The 26,284-nt window shown below is 43.7% G+C and overlaps 1 protein-coding gene across 1 annotated transcript in view; it reads right to left on the reverse strand.

The window, feature by feature from the left end:
• Positions 1–26,284, reverse strand: part of RASGRP1 (RAS guanyl releasing protein 1) — an 86,807-nt gene that overhangs the window by 3,278 nt on the left and 57,245 nt on the right. Inside the window, exons 12-15 of the mRNA XM_033952405.1 lie at positions 24,385–24,529; positions 19,712–19,748; positions 10,563–10,688; positions 4,193–4,557 (exon numbers count right to left, since the gene is read on the reverse strand). Coding sequence (XP_033808296.1) covers positions 4,193–4,557; positions 10,563–10,688; positions 19,712–19,748; positions 24,385–24,529 — 673 coding nt within the window. The remainder of the gene's footprint in view (positions 1–4,192; positions 4,558–10,562; positions 10,689–19,711; positions 19,749–24,384; positions 24,530–26,284) is intronic.

Consider the following 26,284-nt stretch of genomic DNA (forward strand, 5'->3'; position numbering starts at 1 on the left):
ATCCAATTGCCCTCTCAATCACTCCTCTAAAGCCTTGTTCCCTGGTAGTAATATTGCAGGATGGAGTAGCTGTCTCCTCCTCTCTCTCCTTATGTGGTCCAGCATCTCCCCTCTCTTCCATCCTTCCCCATCTTGCATCTCCCTCACATGCCCCCCTCATAATCCATCTCCTTCCCTAAGTGTTCATTCTCCCATGGCCCCTTCCTGTGATTATAAGTGTCATCATTAAACATGAAAAATAAACAAGCATTTAGCCTCATGCTGAAGCTTTTTGGCAATCCTACCCATCTGACAACATTTCCTGCTGCCAAGGGAGCAGAGTGCATGAGTGTGAGGCTCCATTCGAGCTGCATATTTGTTTAATGCTGAAATCCATGACAACAGGAGAATGGATGGAGCATAAATAGGCAAGAGGGAGAGATTGATTATATAGAGGGGGGAAAGAGAGGAATGATGTTGAACCATTTTGGGGAAGATAGGGGTGAGATGCTAGATATGAATGAGGAGATAGAAAAACAGATGATATGCTAGAATGGGGGAGAGGAGAAGGAAGAGAAATGAGGCAACTGACACTGATAAATGATAGGGTACAAAAAGGGTCTGACATGTGGTGGGGCTAGGAGAAGGAAGTGACTGGCGGATACTAGGAATGAGGGTTGAATTGGGAGAAGGGGGATGATTTTGGAAGGTCTGATACTGGGGCTGGAGCAGGGAGATGGGGAGCTGCTGCTAGCAGATGCTGGGGCTGGGTGTTGAACTGGGTGAATGGGATTGATTTCTGGAGAAGTTTCTGTTTCTGGGGTTAGGAAAAGGAGGAAGATGCTGGCAGGTGGCAGAGGGAGAAGAGGGTCGATGCTAGGGGAATGAAAAAGAAGAGGAAGAAACATGCTGTGGTGGGGAGTACGAAGAATGAACATATGCAGTGGAGATGGAGTACCAGAAGGAATGCTGAGGACATTGAGACAAGGAGGAAAGGCAGAGCAGATAAATATGGGAGGTAGGTGAGTGGATGCTGGGTAAAAAGATATGGGAAAGGGAAGCTAGGGAAAGGGGAAATAGAGAAAGTGAGTTAAGGAAAGTGCTGGAGCTGAGAGAGGATGGAAACATTGATTTTTGTTGTAGGTGCTATAGCACCTGTAGCTTCCCTGTGGCTGCTAGCTCTGCTCTGGAACAGGAAGTGGTAGGGGGGGGGGGGAGGAGGAAGCAGGACCAGTCACCTTAACAATCATACAATTACAGCAAGGATCACCAACAAAGATGTTTTTGATCATATAAACCCAGAGTTGTCCATGGAAGGCAAGATTACCACACAGAAAAGTCTGATTGTTGCATTTTGTACATGCTAGAAATGCCATATGTTTTTCAACATGAGTTGAATAGCGCATTGCAATACAATATAACTTCATATATCCCGCACATATCAGCATGGAATCATTGAAGCTTACAGCAAATTGAGTTACATTTGTGTTACAGCGTTATCGATAGGCGAGTTCAATATTGACATGCCATTTTATTTTAATTTTTTAAAAAATTCCATCTCTAAATGCCAAAAGGCAGGCTCCAGCAAGATTTGTAGCTAAAGAATGTTGACAGATGGGAATTCCTACAGGAGGTAACAAACGAAAGTAAGGTTTTCATCAATTAGCAAATGAGTTGCTAAAAGGGTTAAAACCATTCTGCCTGGTATTCAGCTCCCAGCCAGTTAAATAGCACTTGGCTGGCTAAGCACAAATATTCAGCAGGAGATAGACAGCTATAGCTGCTGAATATTAGCACTTAGCCAAAACTTAACTGGCTATATTGTGTTGACCAGCCAAGTTTAGCAGCCAAATTGGGTTGTACAAATAGCAGGTCTAATCTTTGACCACTATAACTTATCTAGCCAGTGCTGAAAATTGGCTTAGCTTGAGCTGGCCAAAAATAAACCGGATATTCAATGCTGGTTACCGGATATGGCCTGGCATTGACTAGCCGTGGTCAGTGCTGACTGTGGGCGTTAGCCGGCTGCCGCGTGCATCAGCCCCATTGTAAGCAGAGGGATAAAACAGCACTTCATCAGCACTGCCAGTAGTATAGGCTCCCATAATGAGTCACGAATCCAACATTTTGGCTCAATCCAACATTTTTAATCTAAACTAAACCTTAAGTTTATATACCGCATCCTCTCCACGGAAGTGGAGCTCGGCACGGTTTACAAGAACTTAAACTATAAGAAGAGAAAGGAAAAGGTTTACATGAGCTTATATATAGAATGGAAGAGTAAGGGGGAGAATAGAATGACATGTTAGAGAAGAGCCAAGTTATCAGTTGCTTGCGGAATAGTTGGAGAGAGCCCAGGTTCCGCAACGGGATAGTAAGGTCGTTCCAGAGCCCTGTGATTTTGAAGAGAAGAGATTTTCCCAGTTTACCTGCATAGAGAATACCACGTAGAGAGGGGAAGGATAGTTTATATCTTTGGGCGGGTCTGGTGGAGTCAGGACTCGAGGAGTTAAAGCAGGGGTGTCAAAGTCGGTCCTCGAGGGCCGCAATCCAGTCGGGTTTTCAGGATTTCTCCAATGAATATGCATGAGATCTATGTGCACGCACTGCTTTCAATGCATAGTCATTGGGGAAATCCTGAAAACCCGACCGGATTGCGGCCCTCGAGGACCGACTTTGACACCTGTGAGTGAAAGGATAGTGGGATTAGGGGAGGAAGGATGCCGTGAATGATCTTAAAAGCCAGGCAGGAGCATTTGAAATGGATTCTGGAAATCACCGGGAGCCAGTGAAGATTGGGCAGGAGTGGGGAGACAGGGTCAGATTTGCGTTTTGCAAAGATCAACTTGGCTGCAGTATTCTGGATAAGCTGGATAATCTAATAAATATTTCAGTTCCTATGTCACTCTCTTGAAAAGCTCTTCAAGAAATAAAAGAGATGCATTTAAGAAAGGCCTGGTTGAGGGAAATGCTGTGTTTTATAAGAGCAGGTCATTATCTGTAGTACATAGATATCAATTCACCCTTTCCTGAAAGGCTTATAAGGTGTCCCACACAGGGGTATCAGGCTTTTTTGGGACATTATTTACACTGGATACTGGAGGTATAATGCATTCCTGGCAGCACAACCTACTATTTTTTTATATCGTTCTCCCAAGGGAGCTCAGAACGGTTTACATGAATTTATTTAGGTACTCAAGCATTTTTCCCTGTCTGTCCCGGTGGGCTCACAATCTATCTAATGTACCTGGGGCAATGGGGAGATTAAGTAACTTGCCCAGGATCACAAGGAGCAGCATGGGTTTGAACCCACAACCCCACTGTGCTGAGGCTGTAGCTTTAACCACTATACCACACACTCCCACTAAGGCTAATTTTCTTTAGTACCAATATAGCTGCTATAATTCTACACGTACGTCCGAACATCTTGACCTGTACTGTTCTTAGTCTGAGAGTCTCAAACACAAGGTAAAATCATATTTCTCCATTTTTTAAAGAGTATCATTGGCTTCCTGTGAAATATCATCTTATGCATAAGGCTTTAACGCTTGCCTTTAAAGTATTACAATCAGGTCAACTTGATTACTTGGGGAAATTATTCCATATAGGCCAGCTTGTAACTTGCTCACCAATTAATTTTACCTTCGGTTCATTTAGTTCGATTGGCTTCAACTCGTAATGCTGCTTTTTTTTTTCTTACATCTGTTCCTAGTCTATGGAATTCTCTTCCAATCGAAATTTGTTCTAAATTTTTCTATCCAAACTTTGGGCTCCTTTTACTAAGGTGCGTTAGCGTTTTTAGCGCGCGCTAACCCCATGCTACGTGGCTAGAACTAACGCCAGCTCAATGCTGGCATTGGCGTCTAGCGTGCGTGGCATTGTAGCGCGCGTTATTCTACGCGTTAATGCCCTAACGCAACTTAGTAAAAGCAGCCCTTTATATCACTTGTGAAGACATATCTTTTGGTTTTGCTTTCCCTTGAAATTATGGACAGTGGGGTCCTTTCTTAGGCGACTAATAAACTTTAATTTTATTTAATTCTCTTTTGCTTTTCTTTGTTTTTAATGGTGTTATTTTCCTTTTAATATTTGTAGACCGTGCTGATACTAAAACGTAAACATAGAATTAACTCTCATTTGCATTGTAACTCTGAGCTAAAGGAATACAGTAAAAATGTAATTCAAAATGCTTCCTAAAACAGCTGTAAATTACCTGGTCAGGCTCCACATGTGTGGACGTGCAGTGCTGTCCTTCTTCCTTTGGTTTGTCAATAGAGTTCTTGTTTTCCCATTTGACATAGGCCCGCTTTTGGACAGGAAGTGGGCTGGAGCAGAGTGATGGGGGGCTAGAAGTGGCCATCAAGTGAACTGAGTCTTGCTCAGACTTCCTTCTTGGTGAAGACAGGATGAATGGCATGGAAAGAGAATCACCATAGAGGCAGTCATCTGTCTGCGTGCCCTTGTGTTTAACAGAGAGCTTCGGAAGTGAGCTGCCCACCAACACGATTGCTCGACCCTTATTCTCATCATGGTGCTCAGCAGAATCTTCCTTAGAAAATGTAAAGGACCCTTCTCCTTCTCCAGAGTAAGAGGAACAAAAAAAAAAGGAAACCTAAACAGTTAACTTCACTTTGTGGGAAATAGTGAAATCTATATGACTAGCATTTCAACAGGCTCCAAAAACATATATAGAAAGAGACTTAAGAAGAAGCCAGAATGCTCAAGAAGGATGCATTTAGGAAAGGTTTGGGGAGGTTTCTGGTGAACAAGTCCATTAACAATGATTAACTAAACTGAATTAGGTCTCTCTAATTCTTATTTCGTGGAGTACACAGGTACATACACATTGTTATTGTGGGTCAGACCAAAGGTCCATGAAGCCCAGGTTCCTGTTTCTAACAGTGGTCAATCCATGCTAATTATCCCAGAAATAAGCAGTGGGGTTTTCCCCAAGTCCATCTGTGTATGGATTTTAGGAACCTTTCCAAACCTTTTATTTAAACCCTGCTAAGCTAACGTTTTTAATCATTTTCTCTGGCAATGAATTCCAGAACCTAATTATATGTTAGGCAAAGAAATATTTTCTCTGATCAGTTTTGAAAGTACTACCTTACAACTTCATTTTATGCCCCCTAGTTCTTGTAATTCTGGAAAGAAGAAACAAGTGATTCATGTCTTCCCATTCAATTCCATTTATTATTTTATAGACCTCTATCATCTCTCCCCTCAGCCATCTCTTCTCTAACCTGAAGAGCCCTAACATCTTAGACTTTCTTCATAAGGAAGTCATCCCATCCCCTGTATCATTTTAGTCTCCCTTCTATGCAACTTTTCTAATTCAGCTATATCTTTTTTGAGATGCAGTGACCAGAATTGTATACAGTGTTTATGGTCATACTATGTAGTAATATAGAGGCATTATGATATCCTGTGTAACTTTCCATTGCTTTTTAAATAATTCCTGACATTCTACTCACTTGGTCACTACAGCACACCGAGCAGAGGATTTAAAGTGATATCACTGATGGCACCTAGACCCTTTTTCTAAGTAGAGACTCCTAATGTGGAATTCTACATCATGCAGCTACACTGGGATTGCTCTTCCCTAAGTGCAGCAGCATAGCGATGGGGGGAGAGGAGAGGACCCTCTAACACACTGCTGGGTAATGAAAAGTCCTAATCAAAAAGTGTCCCAAAGATATGATCAATTCAACAAAAAAGAAAAGGGAACACTAGTAATAAATAAATACACTTATAGAACTAACAAGCAGAGCTCAGAACCATGAAGATGGTATAGAAATCACAAACAAGGACAAGCCCTCAAATGTGTTTCCGTAATGTCTATCATTGCTCCATCTTGAGTTAGTTTGAAAGTATTTCATACGATTTCAAAACTCTCTTAAATACTCAAAAGTCCATGTTCAAATGCCTATAGGAAAAAATTTTTTTGAAACTTTTTAATTTAGCTTAGATACAAGTCGAAACAGGTCTGAAGTTGTCTCACTGCAGCGGGTTCTGAAATGTTTCGCCAGAACGGCTTCCTCAGAGAACCCACTCTCATTAGTTGACATTCAGGAGAGAGACTTCATCCTTGCATGACTCTCGTGATTCTCTAACTTCCGGTTTAGATGACTTGTATCTAAGCTAAGTTAAAAAGATTCAAAAATTTATTTTCCTCTATGCATTTGAAAATGGACTTTTGAGTATTTAAGAGAGTTTTGAAATCATATGAAATATCTTCAAACTAACTCAAGATGGAGCAATGATAGGCATTACGGAAACACATTTGAGGGCTTGCCCCTGTTTGTGATTTCTATACCATCTTCATGGTTCTGAGCTCCGCTTGTTAGTTCTATAAATGTATTTATTTATTACCAGTGTTCCATTTTCTTTTTTGTTGGGGAGAGGACAGGGGGCAGACCATCCCAGGTCCTCTTCTCCTCTCCGCCCACCCACCTCTTCAAAATCTTCAATGGCAGCGAGCAGCATTTTCTAGCTGCTGCTGGTATCGGACTGAGCTCTCCTTCTACCGTCACTTCCTGGTCATGGGAGGCATATTTCTGAAGACTGGAGGACCATCAGGGGTGGGGGGTGGGATGGAAAAGGGAATAGAGAGAAATACTGGACCACAGGAGAGGAAGAGATGCTGCTCAGAAGGAAGGAAACAGATTGGTGAACACAGGGGTAGCAATTGTCAGATCAGATGGGAGGGAGGTAGTGTAGAGAACAGATCAGATGAGGTATGGGAAGGAGAGAGAAAGGCACACCAGAGTCGTGAGAGAGAGGTGCTAAGAAGCAGAGAAAGATGGAGATGGAGAAAGGGACAACGACAAAGATGCTGAACTGCAGGGAGGGGGGCAGAAGAGAGAGGATGAAATGCTGGCCCTGGTGAAGGAGAACGGGAAGAGAGGGGGCTATGAGGACAGGGGCACACAGGGGTGATGGGGACAAAGTGTGCAGATTGTTGGAACATGGGGGAGGGATAGGGGCAGGGGCACAGAGGGAATGATAGTAGACACAGACAGAGAGGAAATGTTAAATGGAGCAGAAACCCTGGAAAAAGCAGAGGATGTACAGTATGGGACTCAGAGGTTGGGAGATCAGAGCAGAAGATGGCTGGAACTAAGGGGTGTGGTTAGAGAAACAGAGCAGAAAATGACTGGGAATTTGTGACTGAGTGGGAGAATGGGGGTGGTGGTGAAGCAGGGAATTATGGATGGGAGAGATGAAGGGGGAATAGCGAAGACCTGGCAGTTGGTAGGTATTAGTGTGATTGTGTGGATGGGTTGGGAGGATGAGTGAGGCTATGATTGTATGTTTAGATTGTAAGCTCTTTTGAGCAGGGACAGTTTTCTTATTCTTTGTGACTCTGTGCAGCGCTGCATGCGTCTGGTAATGCTTTAGAAATAATTAATAGTAGTAGTAGTAGTAGTAGTATGAAACAGGGAGCAAAAGAAAGGGGATAAAGCACGGAGAAAGTCTAAAAGGTAATGTGAATGATATGGAATTCTGGAGAAAGGATAAAAGGCATTGAAAGGTGTGGGGTACAGGGGAGAGGACAAGGTTGAGTGAGGGTAGAAATAAGATTAAAAATGGTGAAATGGAGGCAATGGGAGATGGGGGTAGAGGATAAGAGATAAGCTTAGAGACAAGGAAAAGAAGGAGAGAGGGGTGGAATTGGAGCTGGTGAAGGGCTGAGAGAGTGAGTAGAGAGGATGGAAATGAGGGACTAGGGAGTGGGTACAAGATGAGAGAGAACATGAGACTGGGGAAGGAGAGAGATAGAGGGGGCAATGAGAGTACTGGAGAATGGATGAGAGGAAGATGTGGAGAGGAGAGTGGATGTGGTCCCTATTCATAAAAGTGGTCACAAGGATGAAGCAGGAAACTACAGGCTGGTGAGCCTCACTTCAGTTGTTGGAAAAATAATGGAAGTGTTGCTGAAAGAAAGGATAGTGTACTTCCTTGAATCTAATGGGTTACAGGATCCGAGGCAACATGGCTTTACAAAAGGTAAATCGTGCCAAACAAACCTGATTTAATTTTTTGATTGGGTGACCAGAGAGCTGGATCGAGGACATATGCTAGATGTAATTTACTTGGATTTCAGCAAAGCCTTTGATACAGTTCCTCATAGGAGGCTGTTAAACACACTAGAAGGGCTGAAGTTAGGACCCAAAGTGGTGAACTGGGTCAGAAACTGGCTGTCGGACAGACGCCAGAGGGTGGTGGTTAATGGAGGTCGCTCAAAGGAAGAAAAGGTGAGTAGTGGAGTCCCTCAGGGTTCGGTGCTGGTGCCAATCCTGTTCAATATGTTTATGAGTGACATTGGTGAAGGGTTAGAAGGAAAAGTGTGCCTCTTTGCAGATGATACCAAGATTTGTAACAGAGTAGACACCGAAGAGGGAGTGGAAAATATGAAAAAGGATCTGCAAAAGTTAGAGGAATGGTCTAATGCCTGGCAACTAAAATTCAATGCAAAGAAATGCAGAGTAATGCATTTGGGGATTAATAATAGGAAGGAACCGTATATGCTGGGAGGAGAGAAGCTGATATGCACGGACGGGGAGAGGGACCTTGGGGTGATAGTGTCCGAAGATCTAAAAGTGAAAAAACAGTGTGACAAGGCAGTGGCTGCTGCCAGAAGGATGCTGGGCTGTATAAAAAGAGGCGTAGTCAGTAGAAGGAAGAAGGTGTTGATGCCCCTGTACAGGTCATTGGTAAGGCCCCACTTGGAGTATTGTGTTCAATTTTGGAGACCGTATCTGGCGAAGGACATAAGAAGACTTGAGGCGGTCCAGAGGAGGAGGACGAAAATGATAGGAGGCTTGCACCAGAAGACGTATGAGGAGAGACTGGAAGCCCTGAATATGTATACCCTAGAGGAAAGGAGAGACAGGGGAGATATGATTCAGACGTTCAAATATTTGAAGGGTATTAACATAGAACAAAATCTTTTTCAGAGAAAGGAAAATGGTAAAACCAGAGGACATAATTTGAGGTTGAGGGGTAGTAGATTCAAAGGCAATGTTAGGAAATTCTACTTTACGGAGAGGGTGGTGGATGCCTGGAATGCGCTCCCGAGAGAGGTGGTGGAGAGTAAAACTGTGACTGAGTTCAAAGAAGCGTGGGATGAACACAAAGGATCTAGAATCAGAAAATAAGATTAAATATTGAACTAAGGCCAGTACTGGGCAGACTTGCATGGTCTGTGTCTGTATATGGCCGTTTGGTGGAGGATGGGCTGGGGAGGGCTTCAATGGCTGGGAGGGTGTAGATGGGCTGGAGTAAGTCTTAACAGAGATTTCGGCAGTTGGAACCCAAGCACAGTAAAGGGTAAAGCTTTGGATTCTTGCCCAGAAATAGCTAAGAAGAAAAAAATTTAAAAATTTAAATTGAATCAGGTTGGGCAGACTGGATGGACCATTCGGGTCTTTATCTGCCGTCATCTACTATGTTACTCTGTTACTATGTTAAGATGGGAAAAACTGGTAGGCAGATGAAGTAAAAAGGCAGAGACTAAGAAGAGGGTGAGAAAAAGGGAGAATTAAAGTAAAATGAAGGGCAGAGAAGAGAAAAAGGCATAAAAAGAAAGATTTGTGTGAGACAGACGTAGAGAATGAAAGTGAAAAGATGAGGAGGGAAGAAATGGAAAGGCATACCTGAAAAATAATACAGGAGAAGACTGACACAAGGAAACTGGAAAAGAGAGTGGGACCAACACAATTCTGCAGACCAGGGCAGGATTAATTCATCGAGGGCCCCTAGGCACACAAGTACACTGGGCCCCTGCCCTGCCCCACCCCAACAGGAGCCCAGGCAGAAACAGGAAGCTGCGTCAGAGGGAAGCTTTGGGCAAGCAGCACCGCTTGTACTATTACAGTTCCCGTTGCCTTTCTTACCCACGTTGCTTGCTTGTCTTACTTTCCGTCGATGGGGGGGGGGGGGGGGGAGTTGCCGATCAGGGTGGGGCCCGCATTGCCGATCAGGGGGGCCCGCATTGCTGATCAATGCTGGAGGGGCCCATCGCCATTTGGAAAAAACAATGTTGATGCCTTCCTTCATCGGGTTCCCCTGACCATTTCGGGCCCTAGGCACGTGCCTACTTGGCCTATTGGTTAATCTTGCCCTGGTGCAGACGTCAATGGGAAGGCTGGGGGGCCCAAGCAAACAGTATGTATTGGTCCCAGCTCACTGCTGGCAAAGAACTGTTGTTTAACATGCATGCGGGGTGGGTGGGGGGAGGGGCGAGACTGGTTTAAATATTTCATTAGCAAATTTAGCAGCTATTTTCATTTTTTTGTGTTCTCTTTTTAGTCTCTGCAAATATGGTAACCCTATGCTTTAGTGACAGATCACATCAGATTGTTGAATCTCATATTGCATCAGGACTGCATTTCATATTATCTTATACTTAACAGAGTGCTGTTTATCCACTCTGGCCTAGAGTTAATTATAGTTGAGGCAGGTTAGCAAGGGCTTTATATTTTTGCACTTGAATAATCACAGTAGCAAGCCTCTTCTCAGGGCCTACTTTATCGTTGCTCACATTCATGGATTCAGAATGCAGAGTAAATTCTTACCATGACTTTTAACCCCTGTGGTGGGATCATATGAGGGACTATGGTCTCCCGCAGTGCTCTTGTACCTTTTTTTGCACTCAAAAACCACCAGGTCCTTGCATTGCTTGTGACAATTCATTCCACAATCTGTAAAAAAAAACGTAACAAGTAAACAGAACTATCAATGAATTCATTGTCAGGACTCAAGAGAGGTCAGGAGTTAGCTGTGGCACTATTCCCAGTTTATCTATAGTTTAGCTTGGGGAGAGAAGGACAGAGATGTTAAGATCACTGGATGGGGAAGGAGGGAGGGAGGATGAAGAAGAGAGAGATGTCAGATCAGGAAAGAGGAGGGAGAGGTTCCAGACTAAGGCATGGGGAAGGGAAGGGAAAGTCAGAGAGATGTCAAACCAAAAAGAGGGTAGGAGGGAAAGGAAGGAGGGGCGAGAAATGCCAGACTGTGGGAAGGAGAGGATAGAGATCCCAGACCATAAGAGGGGGAAAGGGGAAAGACAGATGTCAGACCATAGGAGAGGGAAAGAGAGGGAAGAGGGATGGAGGAGAAGGGGAGAGATAGGGAGGACATGGTGTACAGCAGCAGTCTCAAACTCACGGCCAATGGGCCACATGCGGCCCCCAGGTACTATTTTGCGGCCCGCGGTCTGGCCGGCTCACTTGCTGAAATCATTCTTCAGTTCAAAGCCACCGCGGCTCCTCGCACGAGCCTGCCTGCATCAGAAGCCTCTCTGAAGGCTGGCTCCCTTGCCAAAGTCATTTTTCTTTTTTAAAAAATTCTTTATTTGCATTTTATCCTTTTTGACAAAACATTTAGTCAAAAACAAAGAAATAATACAATACCAGTTTTGACATCTTTGAAAAATACATCAAATGCACTTGGTAAACAAATATAGCAGGAAACATCCTTTCATAAAGTCAAAGATTCAGAACTAAACCCAGGAATCAAATATACCGGTTTGTATAGTTAGTCCTTAATATAAGGGGGCACAGCTGTGAATTAACTGAAATTTTCACTAGTTAAAATATAGAAAGGAAAATAAAGACATAGCTGGCCAGGCTCTGAAATTTTACTTCACTGAGCTGATACTGAAGTAGGGAATCTCACAAAGTTGCTACCCTTTGATCTTTGGCAGAAATAAACTTTGACAGCTGTTGAGGTTCGAAAAAGACATATCTGTTCCCTTGATAAACCATCACACATTTATAGGGGTATCTCAGAATGAACATCGCACCCAGCTGTAATACCCGAGGTCTCAAAATGAGAAACTCTTTTCTTCTCTTTTGGGTAGATTGTGACACATCTGGATACATTCTCACTATTTTTGACATAAATGGAATATCCTTAATTTTAAAAAAACAGCTTAAGCATCCATTACCTGTCCGAATCAATTGCAAATTGTACAAGCAGAATAGCAGTTGCCAATATCTCATTATCTGATCTCTCCAGGAAATTTGTTAGATCCAAACTATCAGCAGATAAATTCTGCTGGTTTGGATTCTGAGCCGGAAGTCTACTTGGTAAATAGTAAATTTTTGAGAAAGGTGGATAAGAGGACTCAGGGAATTTCAAAACTTCACGCAAATATTTCTTAAATGTATCTTGCGCTGGTGTAAATAGTCTCCTGGTCATATTCTCCAGCTATTCCACCTTGAAATTAAGATTTCCAGTGTCCTTAACCCAAGTTAAGGCCTGGGATTCCACAGTTTTTACTCTAGTCGTATGTCCATTGACTTTGTTTTCCAGGCTAGTCTGTTTTTTAAATCCAAATTTTCTGAAAAACTAGTGTAACGTGCAGTAAGTTACATCCCAAAGTGTTTCCATATTAAAGACCTTGGGTCTTTGCATGGGTACAAGCTCTAAACCAAGACCCTCTGATGAAAATAAAGTACCTGTAACCTTAACAGGAGGAGAATTCAGCTTAAGGAAATCTTCTGGGATCCGCTGCTACAGTTCCTCCGAGTGCTCCGTTGGTAGTATTAGCTTCTCTACTCCCCCTGCAGTGTTGGCCACTGCACTCAGCTGGTCGGGAAAGAGAACACTCCAGGGCATTTCCTCCTCCGACTTCTGCTCCAATGCCCCAGGGCGACTCGAAGGACTCCGCTCTTCTGGAGATAGAGATGCAGCCTCGAGCTCGCCTCTCACAGCCGAGGAAAACTCCGGTTCATGCTGGAGAAAGGCATCCATCGGGCTCACTACCACCGAAGGTTCCTCCGTGAAAACCCAGAGTTTAGATTTCCGTTTGACCATCAAAAAAATAAGAAATGTTGCTCCTGAGCAAGTCTGTGGCATCTTAGCTCCAGCTACCAGTCACCATCTTAGTTGAGCCACTCCCTATTTCTTGTTGAAGTCATTTTTCAGTTGCGTGATCCGTGCCTGCATCAGAAGCCTCTCTGAAGGCTAGTTCCGTTGCCGAAGTCATTTTTCAGTTCAAAGCAATGGCAGCAGCTCCTTGCATGATCCGCGCCTGGGTCGCAAGCCTCTGCTTCCAACACAGGCGTGGATTGCGTGAGGAGCCATCGCCATCTGCGGCTTTGAACTGAAAAATGACTTTGGCAAGGGAGCTGGCCAGAAATGAGGAAGAGAAATGCTGCTGCCGCTGCTTCACAGGGGTGGGGGTGGGGAGGAAAATGCTGCTGCTGCACAGGGAAGGGAGGAGGGAAGGGGGAAGAGAAATGCTGCTGCTCCTCCCAATTGGGGACAGAGAGGGAAGGAGGGAGAAGGAAGACAAGGGAGAGGAGAGGAACGAGAGATGCTAAGTCCATGGGAGGGAGGGAAAGGAAAGGAGATACCAGACCATGGATGGGGTGGGAGAGATGCCAGGGTATGGGGGGAGGGAAGGAGACAGATGCCAGACCAGGGTAAAGGAAGGAAGGAGGGAGGGAGAGAAAGGAAGGAGAGAGATGTCAGACCATGGAAATAGGGCGGGAAGAAGTGAGAGATAGGAAGGGAAGGGAAGACATGGAAAAGTAGATTTTGAGAAGAAAGCAGAAAAATGGAAAAACTGAATGTTAAGTTAATGCCAAAGATTGATGTAACTATATTTCCTTAAGTGAAGTCAGGGATATTAGCTATAAGAGCGAGGTCAGGAAAGAATTTACTATATAATCAAAAGAACTGACCCCTAAAGGTACACCTGTCTAAAGAGAGTGATCAAAAAAAAATATATGTAAAATGCTCAGAGATATAAAACTCTGAAGGAAAGGCTGAAAAACTTCCCTATGTTAAGAGTTCACCTTCCAGTCATTGCAACTTCATAAAATTTTTGATCACGCTCAGAGACTGGGTAACTTAAAGTGGTATTAGACTGTTTCACTGATTCAAAATATAATAGTGATATTTTCTCTCTTCTCTCAATCATGCAAAAAGTCACTGCTTTAATTAGATGAAGATGCGTTCACTACCCGACTGGTGCGTATTCAAAAACAGTCCTGAGTGTTGTTCAAGATAATCCTAGTTGGCTTTGTGACATGCAATCACATCACTGCTGGGTGGTCAAAAAAGTAACTTCTGAATGTCCAAGAATTTTCCAACCGCCAGCATTTTACATACATATTTTTTTGATCACTCTCTGTAGACAGATTACCTTTAGGGGTCAGTTCTTTTGATTATAAAGATTGATGCAAGGCAGAAAGTGAAGACGGAGAGAAAAACAGTCAATGAACAAGAAGGCTCTGGAAACATAGTTAAAAGCACAGAAAAATAAAGTCACCAGACAACAAAGTTAGGGAAAATGATTTTATTTTCAATATAGTGATTGAAATGTGTCAGTTTTGAGAAAGGAAAGATGCTAAACTTTAACTGTGAGGGCCGCAGAAAAAATAGGGTACTTGGAGGGCTGCAGAAAAAAATAGTTAATGTCTTATTAAAGAAATTGACAATTTTGCATGAGTTAAAACTCTTTATAGTTTATAAATATTTCTTTTAACAGTTAAAGGAAAGATTTATTAACTATAAAGAGTTTTACCTCATGCAAAATTGCCATTTTTTAAATAAGGCATTAACTATTTTTTCTGCGGTCCTTCAAGTACCTACTAATCCAAAATGTGGCCCTGCAAAGGGTTTGAGTTTGAGACCACACAGGGATGGGATAGGTGGGGAAGGAGAAGGGGAGGAGATGTTGCATAGGGATGGGGGGGGGTATGAGGAGGGGAAAAAAATGGAAGAAATGCTGTTTATGGATAGAAGGGAATAGGGGAAAAGAAAGAGGAAGGAAATGGAACACATGGATGGTGGGGAAGGGCAGAGTAAGGGAGGAGATAGTGTGCCTGGATAGTTGGGAAGGGAAGACATGGAAAAGTGGATAGATTTGGGAAGGAAGCAGAAAAATGGAAGAAAGTTGAAAGAAGTTAATTCCAAAGCAGAGCACATTACAGGGGTTCAAGGAAGGTTTGGATAGGTTCCTAAAGGATAAGGGGATTGAGGGGTACAGATAGAAGTAGAGGTAGGTTATAGAAATGGTCAGGAACCACTTCACAGGTCATAGACCTGATGGGCCGCCGCGGGAGCGGACCGCTGGGCGCGATGGACCTCTGGCCTGACCCAGTGGAGGCAACTTCTTATGTTCTTATGTTCAAAGATGGATGTAGGGTGGAAAGTGAAGGAGAGAAAAACAGCAAATGGATAGGGTGGCCCTGGAAACAGAGTCTAGAATAGAGAATTGCGCGGGGACAGAAATCCCACCCATCCCAACCCGTCCCCGCGAGAATCCCACCTGTCCTCACCCGTCCCCGTGAGTAAATCCCCTCCATTCCCCTATTAAAGTTACTTGTCCCTATAAAAAGCAGCAATTACTTCTGACAGTTTAGATTTTTTTTTTTTTTTTTAAGTCTTAGTTTATTTAAACCAACAATAAAATACAATATAAACAAATAACAGTGAATAGAAATAAGAGACATCACCAGAAGGAATTAGAATAGAGATTAGGTTGTGTGACAAAGTAAGAATGTAGGGTTCCATACTTAAATCAGTATCTTTTTGTGCATTTACCTTTCAAGTCACTCAGTTTCTCAGTGCATATGAATGGTTATTAATTTATAATATAAAGACCTGTCTAAACAGTGCAGCACCTGAAAAATTCAGATCAATCAATACATAGCTACAATGAATGGTTAACACACAAGCCTCACAGATGCATTAGGTAAGAACACCCCTCCCCCCCAGCAGTCTCTAAGCATAAGTTGGAAGAAAGGAAAACATACATGGGTTAAAAAGGAACAAGAGGGGGGTGGGGGTGCTGGGACTGATATATGAACGGTGTGGTAGCAAATCACAAAGCAAACATGGCAAATTTCAAAGTCAAATGAGATTTTTTACAAAATTTTAAAGCAATAACCAGAGGCAGATTTACAGTCTGCGTTAGAGGTCTGCACGGGAACGGGGATAGGACTCACCACGATCTCAAATTAAACAGGCTTCTGGTCTCCTCGGGTCTCTCTCAAAAGGCTTCCTTCCAGTCCAGTCCCTTCTCTCGAGTTTCTCAGTCGGGGCCTTTGCAGGGATTGGGCGGCTAACTAAATGCAAGCTTTCTTCCCGTTCTAGCCTTGCATGTGACCCCTCCCAACCAATCAGCAGCAAGGCTCTGCGTATGACGTGTGCCTATGCACTGACTGTTGATGCTGGATCCGGACCGGTTTCATCATGAAATTTCAATTGTGGCTCGATGGAGCATTAGGTAGGCCATCAGAACCCTAGTTCCATCCCCGTGGGAGTCCCGTGGGCCTAGGGGGGTGTCCCCGTGGGAGTCCCGTGGATTTCAGGGGGATCCCTGTGGGAGTCCCGTATAGCTGGGGGGATCCCCATGGGTACCCGCGGGATTCCCGTTCCCGTGCAGACCTCTAGTCTAGAGCACAGACAGAAGGAAGTGCAACTAGAGACTGGGAAAAGATGAGTTGAAAATTAAAATCACCAGCCAACAAAGGTAGGAAAAGTGATTTTATTTTCAATTTAGTGATTGAAACGTTTTAGTTTTCAGAATTTACAACTGCTGTCTATATTTTGCACTGTTAAGGAAGAAATATATTTCTTTCCATTTCTCTGGTGTTGTACTTCATGCAGAGTCTGACATCTTAGGGTTTCATTTGTATATATTAGGACTTTTAGTTTCTGATCCTGTGTTTGCCATAGGGTTTCTTTGTTTTGCACATATGACCAAGGCCAGGTGTTCTGGTAAGAATGTTTACGTTTATTAAAAGTTTTAACTGCACTTCGATTTATCAATAGCACGGTGTACAAAATACATAAAAACAAGAAACGAAAAGAATGCCATTTAAAATATGAAAGAAAAGAAAAAAAAAATTAATTAAATCCTAGTAATCTATAAATCTAAAAAACTAAAAACAAAACAATTTTTGTTTAAATCTTGTTTAAGTAGTTGCCAAAAAGAAACAGTATCCTGGCACCAATCCTCTCATAAAAAATACTTAACCATTGATCTGAATTTTACTTAAGATAACTCAGAACGAATTATGACTGGGAAGGAATTCCACAGGTGTGGAACAGCTGCAAAAAAGGCAGACTTCTACGTAGATGCTAGACGTACCAAATGAACAGCAGGTAAAGCAAGTTGGTGAGCAGTCAATGAACGTAGACTACGAGAAAGCTTATAGGGAACTAATAATTTTCCTAAATAGTCTGGTTGACCTGATTGTAATTCTTTATATGCAAGCGTTAAACCCTTATGCATAGGGTGAAATTTAACAGATAGCCAGTGACATTTCTTTAAAAAAGGAGAAATGTGATCATGGTCCCAAATAGGAATATATTTGTTAGCAATTTGTCCAAGTTTTGGAAGGCCCCAAGCTTAGGGCGCTTCTGGAGGACCTCTGTGCATGCATGGAGCCTTAAAATATTTTTTATTCAAAGATGCTTTTGAATATTGAATTCCCCTCTCTATTTTCAAAGGTTCCAGCAATCAAAAATTGTTTTCCCTTTGTTCCCATCTACGTTAACTTTCCTATAATCTATTGTAGTTCTACCCCTTTTCCTTTTGTTTAATGGATGTGTTTTAGGTGTTTAATAATATGTTTTTCGTATTTGAATGTGCTTTTTGTTTTTAAATTTGTCCTTCCTTTTATTCTTATTTTCTTGTAAAACGCCTAGTATTTGGATAGGCGTTTAATCAAATTTTAAATAAACTTAAACTTAATAATGCTGGCCATGCCCGTATTTCAGTCTGTTTCTTTCCCTTTAAAACCCATTCAGATCTGCTTATGTACAGTTGCAGTATTGTACTGATATACATGTATATCTTCTATAAATTTGTCCCACTTTTCTATGTTTTTACCAGGAAGTAGCAATATGTCTATTTTGCTTGGCACATTTATAATACGTGCAGCCCTGGACTTGTAAAATATGTTCTATTTTCTGCACACAAGAGTTTGAAATGGCACCATTGATGTTGGGACCAGGATGTGACATCAGAAGGAGAGTGTGGTGTAGAGGTTAGAGCTACAGCCTCAGTACCCTAAGGTTGTGGGTTCAAACACTCCTCTGCTCCTTGCGACCCTGGGCAAGTCACTTAATCCTCCACTGCTCCGGGTAGATTAGAAAGATTGTGAGTCTACCGGGACAGATAGGGAGAAATGCTTGAGTACCTGAATGTAAACTGCTTAGGCCAGTGGTTCTTAACCTTGTTGGAGGTACTGAACCCCACCAGTTTCATATGCGTGTTCTTTATTGGAAAAATAAAATATGATTTTTACAAATTCAAACCATAGGTATACAGTGAGGGAAAAAATAATATCAATTTTGAAAACAAAAAAGTTCTCCTATATTTCAAATAATAATAACATAATAATGAAATTTACTGCAAATCAGTGTGACTTCTGCTGTTGCCTCTCAGAGGGATTAAAATATTAAGATAGGTATCACACGACGTACCATCACAACAGTTACAATTCGACTACTGTGCGCATCAAATCCCCTGCAGCACAGATAGGCCAAGCGATGTTGCGTGATCACCTGCAGCCAATTATGGACAAGCGGGGCGTATCATCAGGAATCATAAGCGCTTCGGTCACGTTCAATCATCTATCAGTTAAATCACAAGTTTTGATCAGGAATTGATTGATGTATATAAGGCGTTAGTTACAGATTGATAGATCAAGAAACCGAGTACACGATCAGTCTTGATCAAAATCACTGAATAACTGATAGATGATTGAACGTGACCGAAGCGCTATATGAGTCGGAGGTGTGTTTTGACCTCCGCCGAACCCGCGAGACTGACTCACTGAACCCCTGGGGTTCGGTCGAACCCAGGTTAAGAACCACTGGCTTAGGCTGTAAGTAGCATAAAAATACTAAAAATAAATAGGTGGATGATGCTGCTTGTGCCGGCAAACATTTCAAGAAGTATGTGGAGGACAGGGAAGAGTAGGGGGACTCACAGCACAGCAATGCCAGGTGACACTGCCCCCGACACCAACCTTCCTTGCTATACCACTGCTTCGGACCTCTAAAACTACTGTGTTTCCCCCAAAATAAGACCTATCCCGAAAATAAGCCCTAGCATGGTTTTCGGGGTAGGTCTTAATATAAGCCCTACCCCCAAAAATAATTCCTAGTCGTAGGCAGCCACACTTACCCCACCATGCAACTGAACCACCGAACCTCCGATCCCCTGCTGACATCATCAGTACACAGATGGCCCCGGCGATAAGGCCACAAAGCAGCCAGTGAGTGCTGCTGGCCCGACGCTCCTCTGCAGCAAGGTATTTATGGTCGCATTTGGTGGGGATCAGTTGGGAGGGAAGGATGGAGGGTCAGCGGGGGTTCGGCGGTTCATCTGCGCGGTGGGGTAAGTGCGGCTGCCTACGACCAGGAATGGCTCTTGGCCTGTTAAACAGTGCTTTTGCCAGCTAAGCGCTGATATTCAGCAAGAGATGGCCACCGCCGATCAGCTAAATTTAGTGCCACATAGATCCGCACAAATGGCAGAGTTTACATTCCTATTGTAAGATGTTCAGGGCCTTTGAATGGTGCTCTTATAATATAAGATGTGACTGCTTCTATTTTATTTATTTATCTTATGGCTGTAAATTTTTCTAAGTCACAAATTTGAGTGCTTCAGATAATTTTTTTTTTTTTTTCTGGTATAAAGGAAATAAGTATTATGCCCCCTCCACCTCCCCATGAGGAAGGCAATAGTTACCTTTGCATCTGTATCCTTGCTTGATAACACCCCAAAGCTGGAAAGAAAAAGAAAAATTGAAAAGAATGCACAATGCCATTAAAAGTAAAGTTGTAACTAGAAATTCATAGGTAGAATCTTCTAGACCTCAGCGGTACTTCTGTATGAATTCAAACTTTTAAAACATACAGAGTAGCAGCACCCAAATCGTTATTGGTACCAAATAAATATTATAAATATCTTATAGCATTAAATAAATTTATAAAGTAATGAAATACTCATCTTCGTCTACGCGGTGTGGGCAGGCACTCCGACATAGAACTATGTTTCGCCCGTGAGGGCTTTTTCAAGGAATTCCCCCTTAGAGGAAAATGGCTAAAACGGATGAACGCGAGAAGCATGAGTCTGTTGTTCTAAGGTATTTTACCTCTAAAAAGTATGTAATAAATTTTTAAAACTATATTAAATTATCTTACGGCGATACTAAGGTTGCTATAATTATATATCTCTGCAGGGGGAATTCCTTGAAAAAGCCCTCATGGACGAAACATAGTTCTATGTTGGAGTGCCTGCTCCCACCCGCGTAGACGAAGATGAATATTTCATTACCTTAAAATTTTAATTAATGCTTTAAGATATTTATAATATTTATTTGGGACCGATGACGATTTGGGTGCTGCTACTCTGTATGTTTTAAAAGTTTGGATTCATACAGAAGGTACCGCTGAGGTCTAGAAGATTCTACCTATGAATTTCTAGTTACAAGTTTGTATCTATAAGACTCTGTTTTGGATTGAGTTTGAATAGTGAGTCTTTAGATTTTCGTAAATATCGAGCTGCTTTAAATTTGTTCTCATTAAAAGTAAAGGGCAACGTTTGCTTCGGTTAGTCTTTAAAGCAGTTAAAAAATCTAACAGATGCTCTTAATTCCTTATAGAGGCGTGAAAGTTCTTTTTTTTCAGTCCAGCATTAAAAGGTTTATAGTGGTCAGCTGTTATTTAAATAAACACAACTGGTTATACAACTTTTACTTACTAGAAACAAGTGCCTGAACAATGTAAACTGTGCTTTCATCTGCAAATTAAACAAGCTGATTGTTTACAAGGCAAAAGCAGACTGACTCACTGAACATAAAGTAGAGTCTACTATAATTAATGTGAACATGCATTAAGCCCCGAGAACCGATATTCAGAAGTTATACGTTCACTAGTAGCAGATTAATGTATAACTTCTTAATCCATAGAGGGGAAGGGGTAAAACACGGACCTGATGGACCTCGTGGATCTAAAACCGCACGTCCTTAAAAATCTGAGGTCCGTGCCACTTGTAGTTAAGTTTCTGGCTTTGACAGACCTCGGTGACAATTTAGTGCTGACGGATCCGTCTCAGCATAGGGAGGGAAAAGTATTAGGATCCGTCAGCGCTAAAATGTCACCGAGGTCTGTCGGAGCCAGAGACTAGTGCTGGAGCGGCTCTAAAACGAATCCTTTAAACTGGTTTCCTGCAGCCCCAGTAAATTGGCTCTGACAGACCTCGATGACATGGTAGCGCTGACGGATCCTAATACTTTTCCTTCCCTATGCTGAGACGGATCCGTCAGCGCTAAATTGTCACCGAGGTCTGTCAGAGCCAGAAACTTAACTACAAGCGGCACGGACCTCAGATTTTTAAGGACGTGTGGGTTTAGATCCGCGAGGTCCGTCAGGTCCGTGATGTCCACGTTTTACCCCTTCCCTCCATAGAGTTTTAAATCTTACAGGGATAGTATCAGCCTGAAAATGTGACCGAATGGTCCCAATACAACTGTTTTAAGACCGGGGTGGAGATAGGGTTAGGGCAGGGGTGTCCAATGTCGGTCCTCGAGGGCCGCAGTCCAGTCGGATTTTCAGGATTTCCCCAATGAATATACATGAGGTCTATTTGCATGCACTGCTTTCATTGTATGCTAATAGATCTCATGCATATTCATTGAGGAAATCCTGAAAACCCGACTGGATTGCGGCCCTCGAGGACCGACATTGGACACCCCTGGGTTAGGGTTATCAGATGTCAGGACATGTCCAGACGAACGGACGGCTTTTCAAAACCCAGCGTGTATGCGTGAGACATCATCGTGTCACACCAGCGCATGCACAGATACCCTCCCGACAAGTGAACAGGTTGGAGGGGGTGAGTTGGGAAGATGGGGCACGGAACAGCGCGTGACTCGGGCAGAACTGGGTGTTGCCAGCTAGGACTGGGGATGGGGCCGTGGATCTGGATTTTAGTTCCGGAAAATCTGGTCACCCTAGACATCCAGACTGTGATGTTGTTCAACTGCTATCTAGATAAGTTATGTGCTTAATTGAGGCCTGCTAAATACCAGGCCTAAACTAAATGGTTAGTACTAGCATAGTAACTGCATTGGATATACAAATGAGGGATCTTCAAAAAGTTTCTGCACTTTTATTTTTTAACACTATTTATTAAGGGCCTGATTCTGTATAGGATGGCTGAGAATCAGGTACTGGCATCCTATGCAGAATTGCATCTGCTCCAACAAACAGATGCCTAACCCCCCCGATTTTCTAACCGGCACCCATGTAATCAGCGCCGGTTAGAGAATCGCACTTTAGCCTGATCACAAAAATAGGCGGCTCAGCTGCCTATATTTACTGAGGGATCGAAGCTAGGGAATCCCCAATCAGCTGAGCCGGCAGGACTCCCCAAAGCTGTGCTTCAGAGAGTCCTGCTGGCTCAGCTGATCGGGGGAAAATACCCCTGCCGCAATCAGCTGAGCAGGCTGCGACAGAGGTCCTCCCAACACATACCTATGAAATCATCAGGTGGGATGCCCACTCCCTCCTGCCGCCGGCTCTCCCTGAAGCCCGACACCCCACTCATCATGATTGTCAGGAGGGATGCCCATTCCCTCCTGCCGCTGGCCCCCCTAAGCCCTGACATACCACATCACAATTGGCAGGAGGGATGCCCACTCCCTCCTACTGCCAGCCACTTTGACCCCCTGAACTCCCCCAACTACTGACACCCCCAAACCGCAAAATCCCATCCCGGCACCCCCAAAACCTCAAGACCCCACCTCAGCACCAGTAAGTCTACCCTGACATCCCCCACCCCCTGTATCATTCTGAAGAAAAGCTGGCCAGAGGGATGTCTACTTCCTCCAGCCAGAAGGCCTGCTTTTTTAAATAGTGGGCCTTCCCCTTCCCGGTGCATCCTGGGATGCACTGGGGAGGGGTCTAAGGCCATAATTGCTTCAGATGCCTAAGGCCTCTCCCATAGGAGGGACCTTAGGCACCTGGGCCAATTAGGTCCTTAGGCCTCCTTCCTGGTGCATACTGGGATGCAATGGGCATGGCTTAAGACTCCAATTGGCTCACTTCTCCTGCCCTAACCATTTCTGTTGAAAATATGAAAGTGCAGAAACTTTTTGAAGAACCCTCGTATATTTAATGCCACTGAACATATGTTTTAAATACTAGCATCATCAACTAAATTAATAAGGTGGTCATCCAGCTAAATATTAACCCCTTGGAATCTAGTTTAGGGAAGCTCATTATCCCACATTGACAATCCATCTTCATTACTAAGTCCCCATGCAAACTCAGCTTTAATGAGATCTACTTTTGCCTTGAAACACAGCCTGCTATTTTTTCACCAAGACCCACTGTTGAATAAGATGCTAGTCCTAATGTCCTGAGTCTATTTCATTAAATATTACACAGTACTGGTTTATAGTGTAGATATTGCTATTCCCCAAATTAAAGTCAATCAATTTACAGTGGAACCTTGGTTCACGAGCATAATTCATTCCAGAAGCATGCTCGTAAACCAAAGTGCTCGTATATCAAAGCGAGTTTCCCCATAGGAAGTAAGGGAAACTCACTTGATTTGTTTCCCCCCCCCCACTGAGGCCATCAGTGCTGCTCCACCTCACCCCCCACCCCCGAGGCAACTGGCGCGCTTTCACCTCCTCAAGAACCGGCATTGCCCCCCCCACCCGCGAATGCCCCCCCCCCCAGGAACTGGCATCCCTCAGCCGCCCAAACAAAAGCCCTTACCCCAATCTGGCACCGGCACACAGTACCAACCCATAGGACATGCCGGTGCCCGAAGATCCTGCCTTTTGCCTGGGCTGGGCCTTGAGCATTTGCGCATGCTCAAGGCCTTCTGGCTCCCACTCTCTCCAATGCTCAAGGCCCAGCCAAGGCAAGAGGCAGGATCTTCGGGAACCGGCACGTCCTGTGGGTTGGTGCTGCGTGCCAGTGCCAGATCGAGGTAAGGGCTTGTGTTTGGACGGGTGGAGGATGCCAGTTCATGTGGGGAGGGGGGAGCATTCGTGAGCAGGGGGGAGCGAAGCTGGTTCATGGGGGGGGGCGTTCACGGGCGGGGGCAATGCCGGTTCTCGGGGGGGGGGGGGCTCGCAAATCGAGTCAATGCTTGGTTTGCAAGGCACGATTTGCTCGAGTGTTTTGTTTATCTTGCAAAACACTCGCAAACCACGTTACTCGCAAACCAAGGTTTGACTATATATATTTCTCACATTATTCCCCTCTGTTCACGTACCACAGTGTTGCCCTGCATCATCCCATGTTATTCCTGTTATGTTTCTTTGTCACACAAAAAATTGCGAATAGAACTTTAAACAAATCAGTGGTGCTTGGTAACTTGGTAACAAATGAATACAAACTTACAAAGCCTGCACAGTTATCACAAAAGGTGGGCCTCAGGTATGTAGTCTCCTGGAAGTTATGAGGAAAGCCCAGCCCTAGTTTGGAGTACATAGAGTTGGCTCTCATGAAGTAAGCTGTAATCTCCTCCCTGCTCACCAAGCCTTCCCTGCAAGAAACACAGACAAACCATGAATAACCAAAGTAGCAATATAACAGAATACTGTAAGTGGTATGAAAATACATTTTAAAAAGTATCTTGCCATGAGCTGCCCACTTTTTAGAGTAGGAATATACGAGTGTAAGAGTCGCAAACTGGATCAGACTGAAGGTCCATCAAACCCAGAAGCCTGATTCCAACAGTGGCCAATCCAGGTCGCAAGTACCTGCCAAGATCTCAAATGAGTGAAACAGATTTTAAGTTGCTTATCCTTTTAAGAAACAACAGATTTTCCCAAGACCATCTTAATAATGACTTATGAATTTTTCTTTTAGGAAATTAGCCAAACCTTTTTTAGACCCTGCTAAGCTATCTGCTTTTACTACATTCACTAGCAAAATATTCCAGAGTTTAATTATACATTGAGGGCCTGATTCTGTATAGGACGCCCAGTCTCAGCAGCCACCTAAGTGACTTTTGAGAATTGCACATGGGCATCCTATATAGAATAACCACCCCGATTCTCTAACCAGCGTCCATGTCAGAGATGCCATTTAGATAATCATGTTTCCACTGAGCTGATCACAGCAAGGGAATCTCCCTGTTGCGATCAGCTGAGCAGTAGCAACAGGGAACCCCTAACCCCCCCCCCCACACACACACACTGTTCGCACCAGGAGGGATGCCCAATCCCCTCCTACTGGCACCCCCCCAATATCCCCTGCAGAAGGGAAAAATGAACATTGGGAAGAATAACCTGAATCACAGTTACCAGATGCTAGGGTCCACCTTGGGGGTTAGCATCCAAGAAAAGGATCTGGGTATCATCGTAGACAATATGATGAAACCTTCTGTCCAATGTGCAACAGTGGTCAAAAAAGCAAACAGGATGCTAGGAATTATTAATAAAGGGATGGTTAACAAGAGTAAGAATGTTATAATGCCCCTATATTGCTCCATGGTGCGACCTCATCTGGAGTATTGCGCTCAATTTTGGTCTCCTTATCTCAAGAAATGTCATTTTGTAGTGGCACTACAAAAGGTTCAAAGAGCAACCAAGATGATAAAGGGGATGAAACTCCTCTCGTATGAGGAAAGACTAAAATGGTTAGAGCTCTTCTGCTTGGAAAAGAGACGGCTGAGGGGAGATATGATTGAAGTCTACAAAATCCTGAGTGGAGTAGAATAGGTACAAGTGGATTGATTTTTCACTCTGTCATAAATTACAAAGACTAGAAGACACTTGATGAAGTTACAGAGAATTACTGTATTTTTTTTGCTCCATAAGACGCACCTGACCATAAGACGCACCCTAGATTTAGAGGAGGAAAACAAGAAAAAAACATTCTGAACCAAATTGTGTACTAATATATGCCAGGCTCTGCACTCAGCCCCCCTCACTCCCTGCCAGGCTCTGCACCCTGTTTCTTTCATTTTTCATATACAAACCACTGCACACAGCAGATATAAATTCTCAAAACTGACACCTACCTTCCTTCCTTCCTTCCCAACAATTATCCTTTTCTATTCCCTCCCTCTCTCCCTTGTTCCAAGTTCATGACCCCTCCCCCTCACTGCCTTCCAGCCTTTGTCCTTAATCCTCCCTGCCACGCCAAAGCCTGCCTTTCTCCCTGCGGCGCCGAAGCCTGCCTACCTGCCACCGATTCCTCCTCCGCCCCCAGTTCACCACCGCTCGCCACAACTCCGGGAAGGGAAGGACCAGCGTGCAGCAATTGCACGTTGCCTGTCCACAAGCCTTCCCCC

This window comes from Geotrypetes seraphini, chromosome 7, assembly GCF_902459505.1.
Source record: "Geotrypetes seraphini chromosome 7, aGeoSer1.1, whole genome shotgun sequence".
NCBI lineage: Eukaryota > Metazoa > Chordata > Amphibia > Gymnophiona > Dermophiidae > Geotrypetes > Geotrypetes seraphini.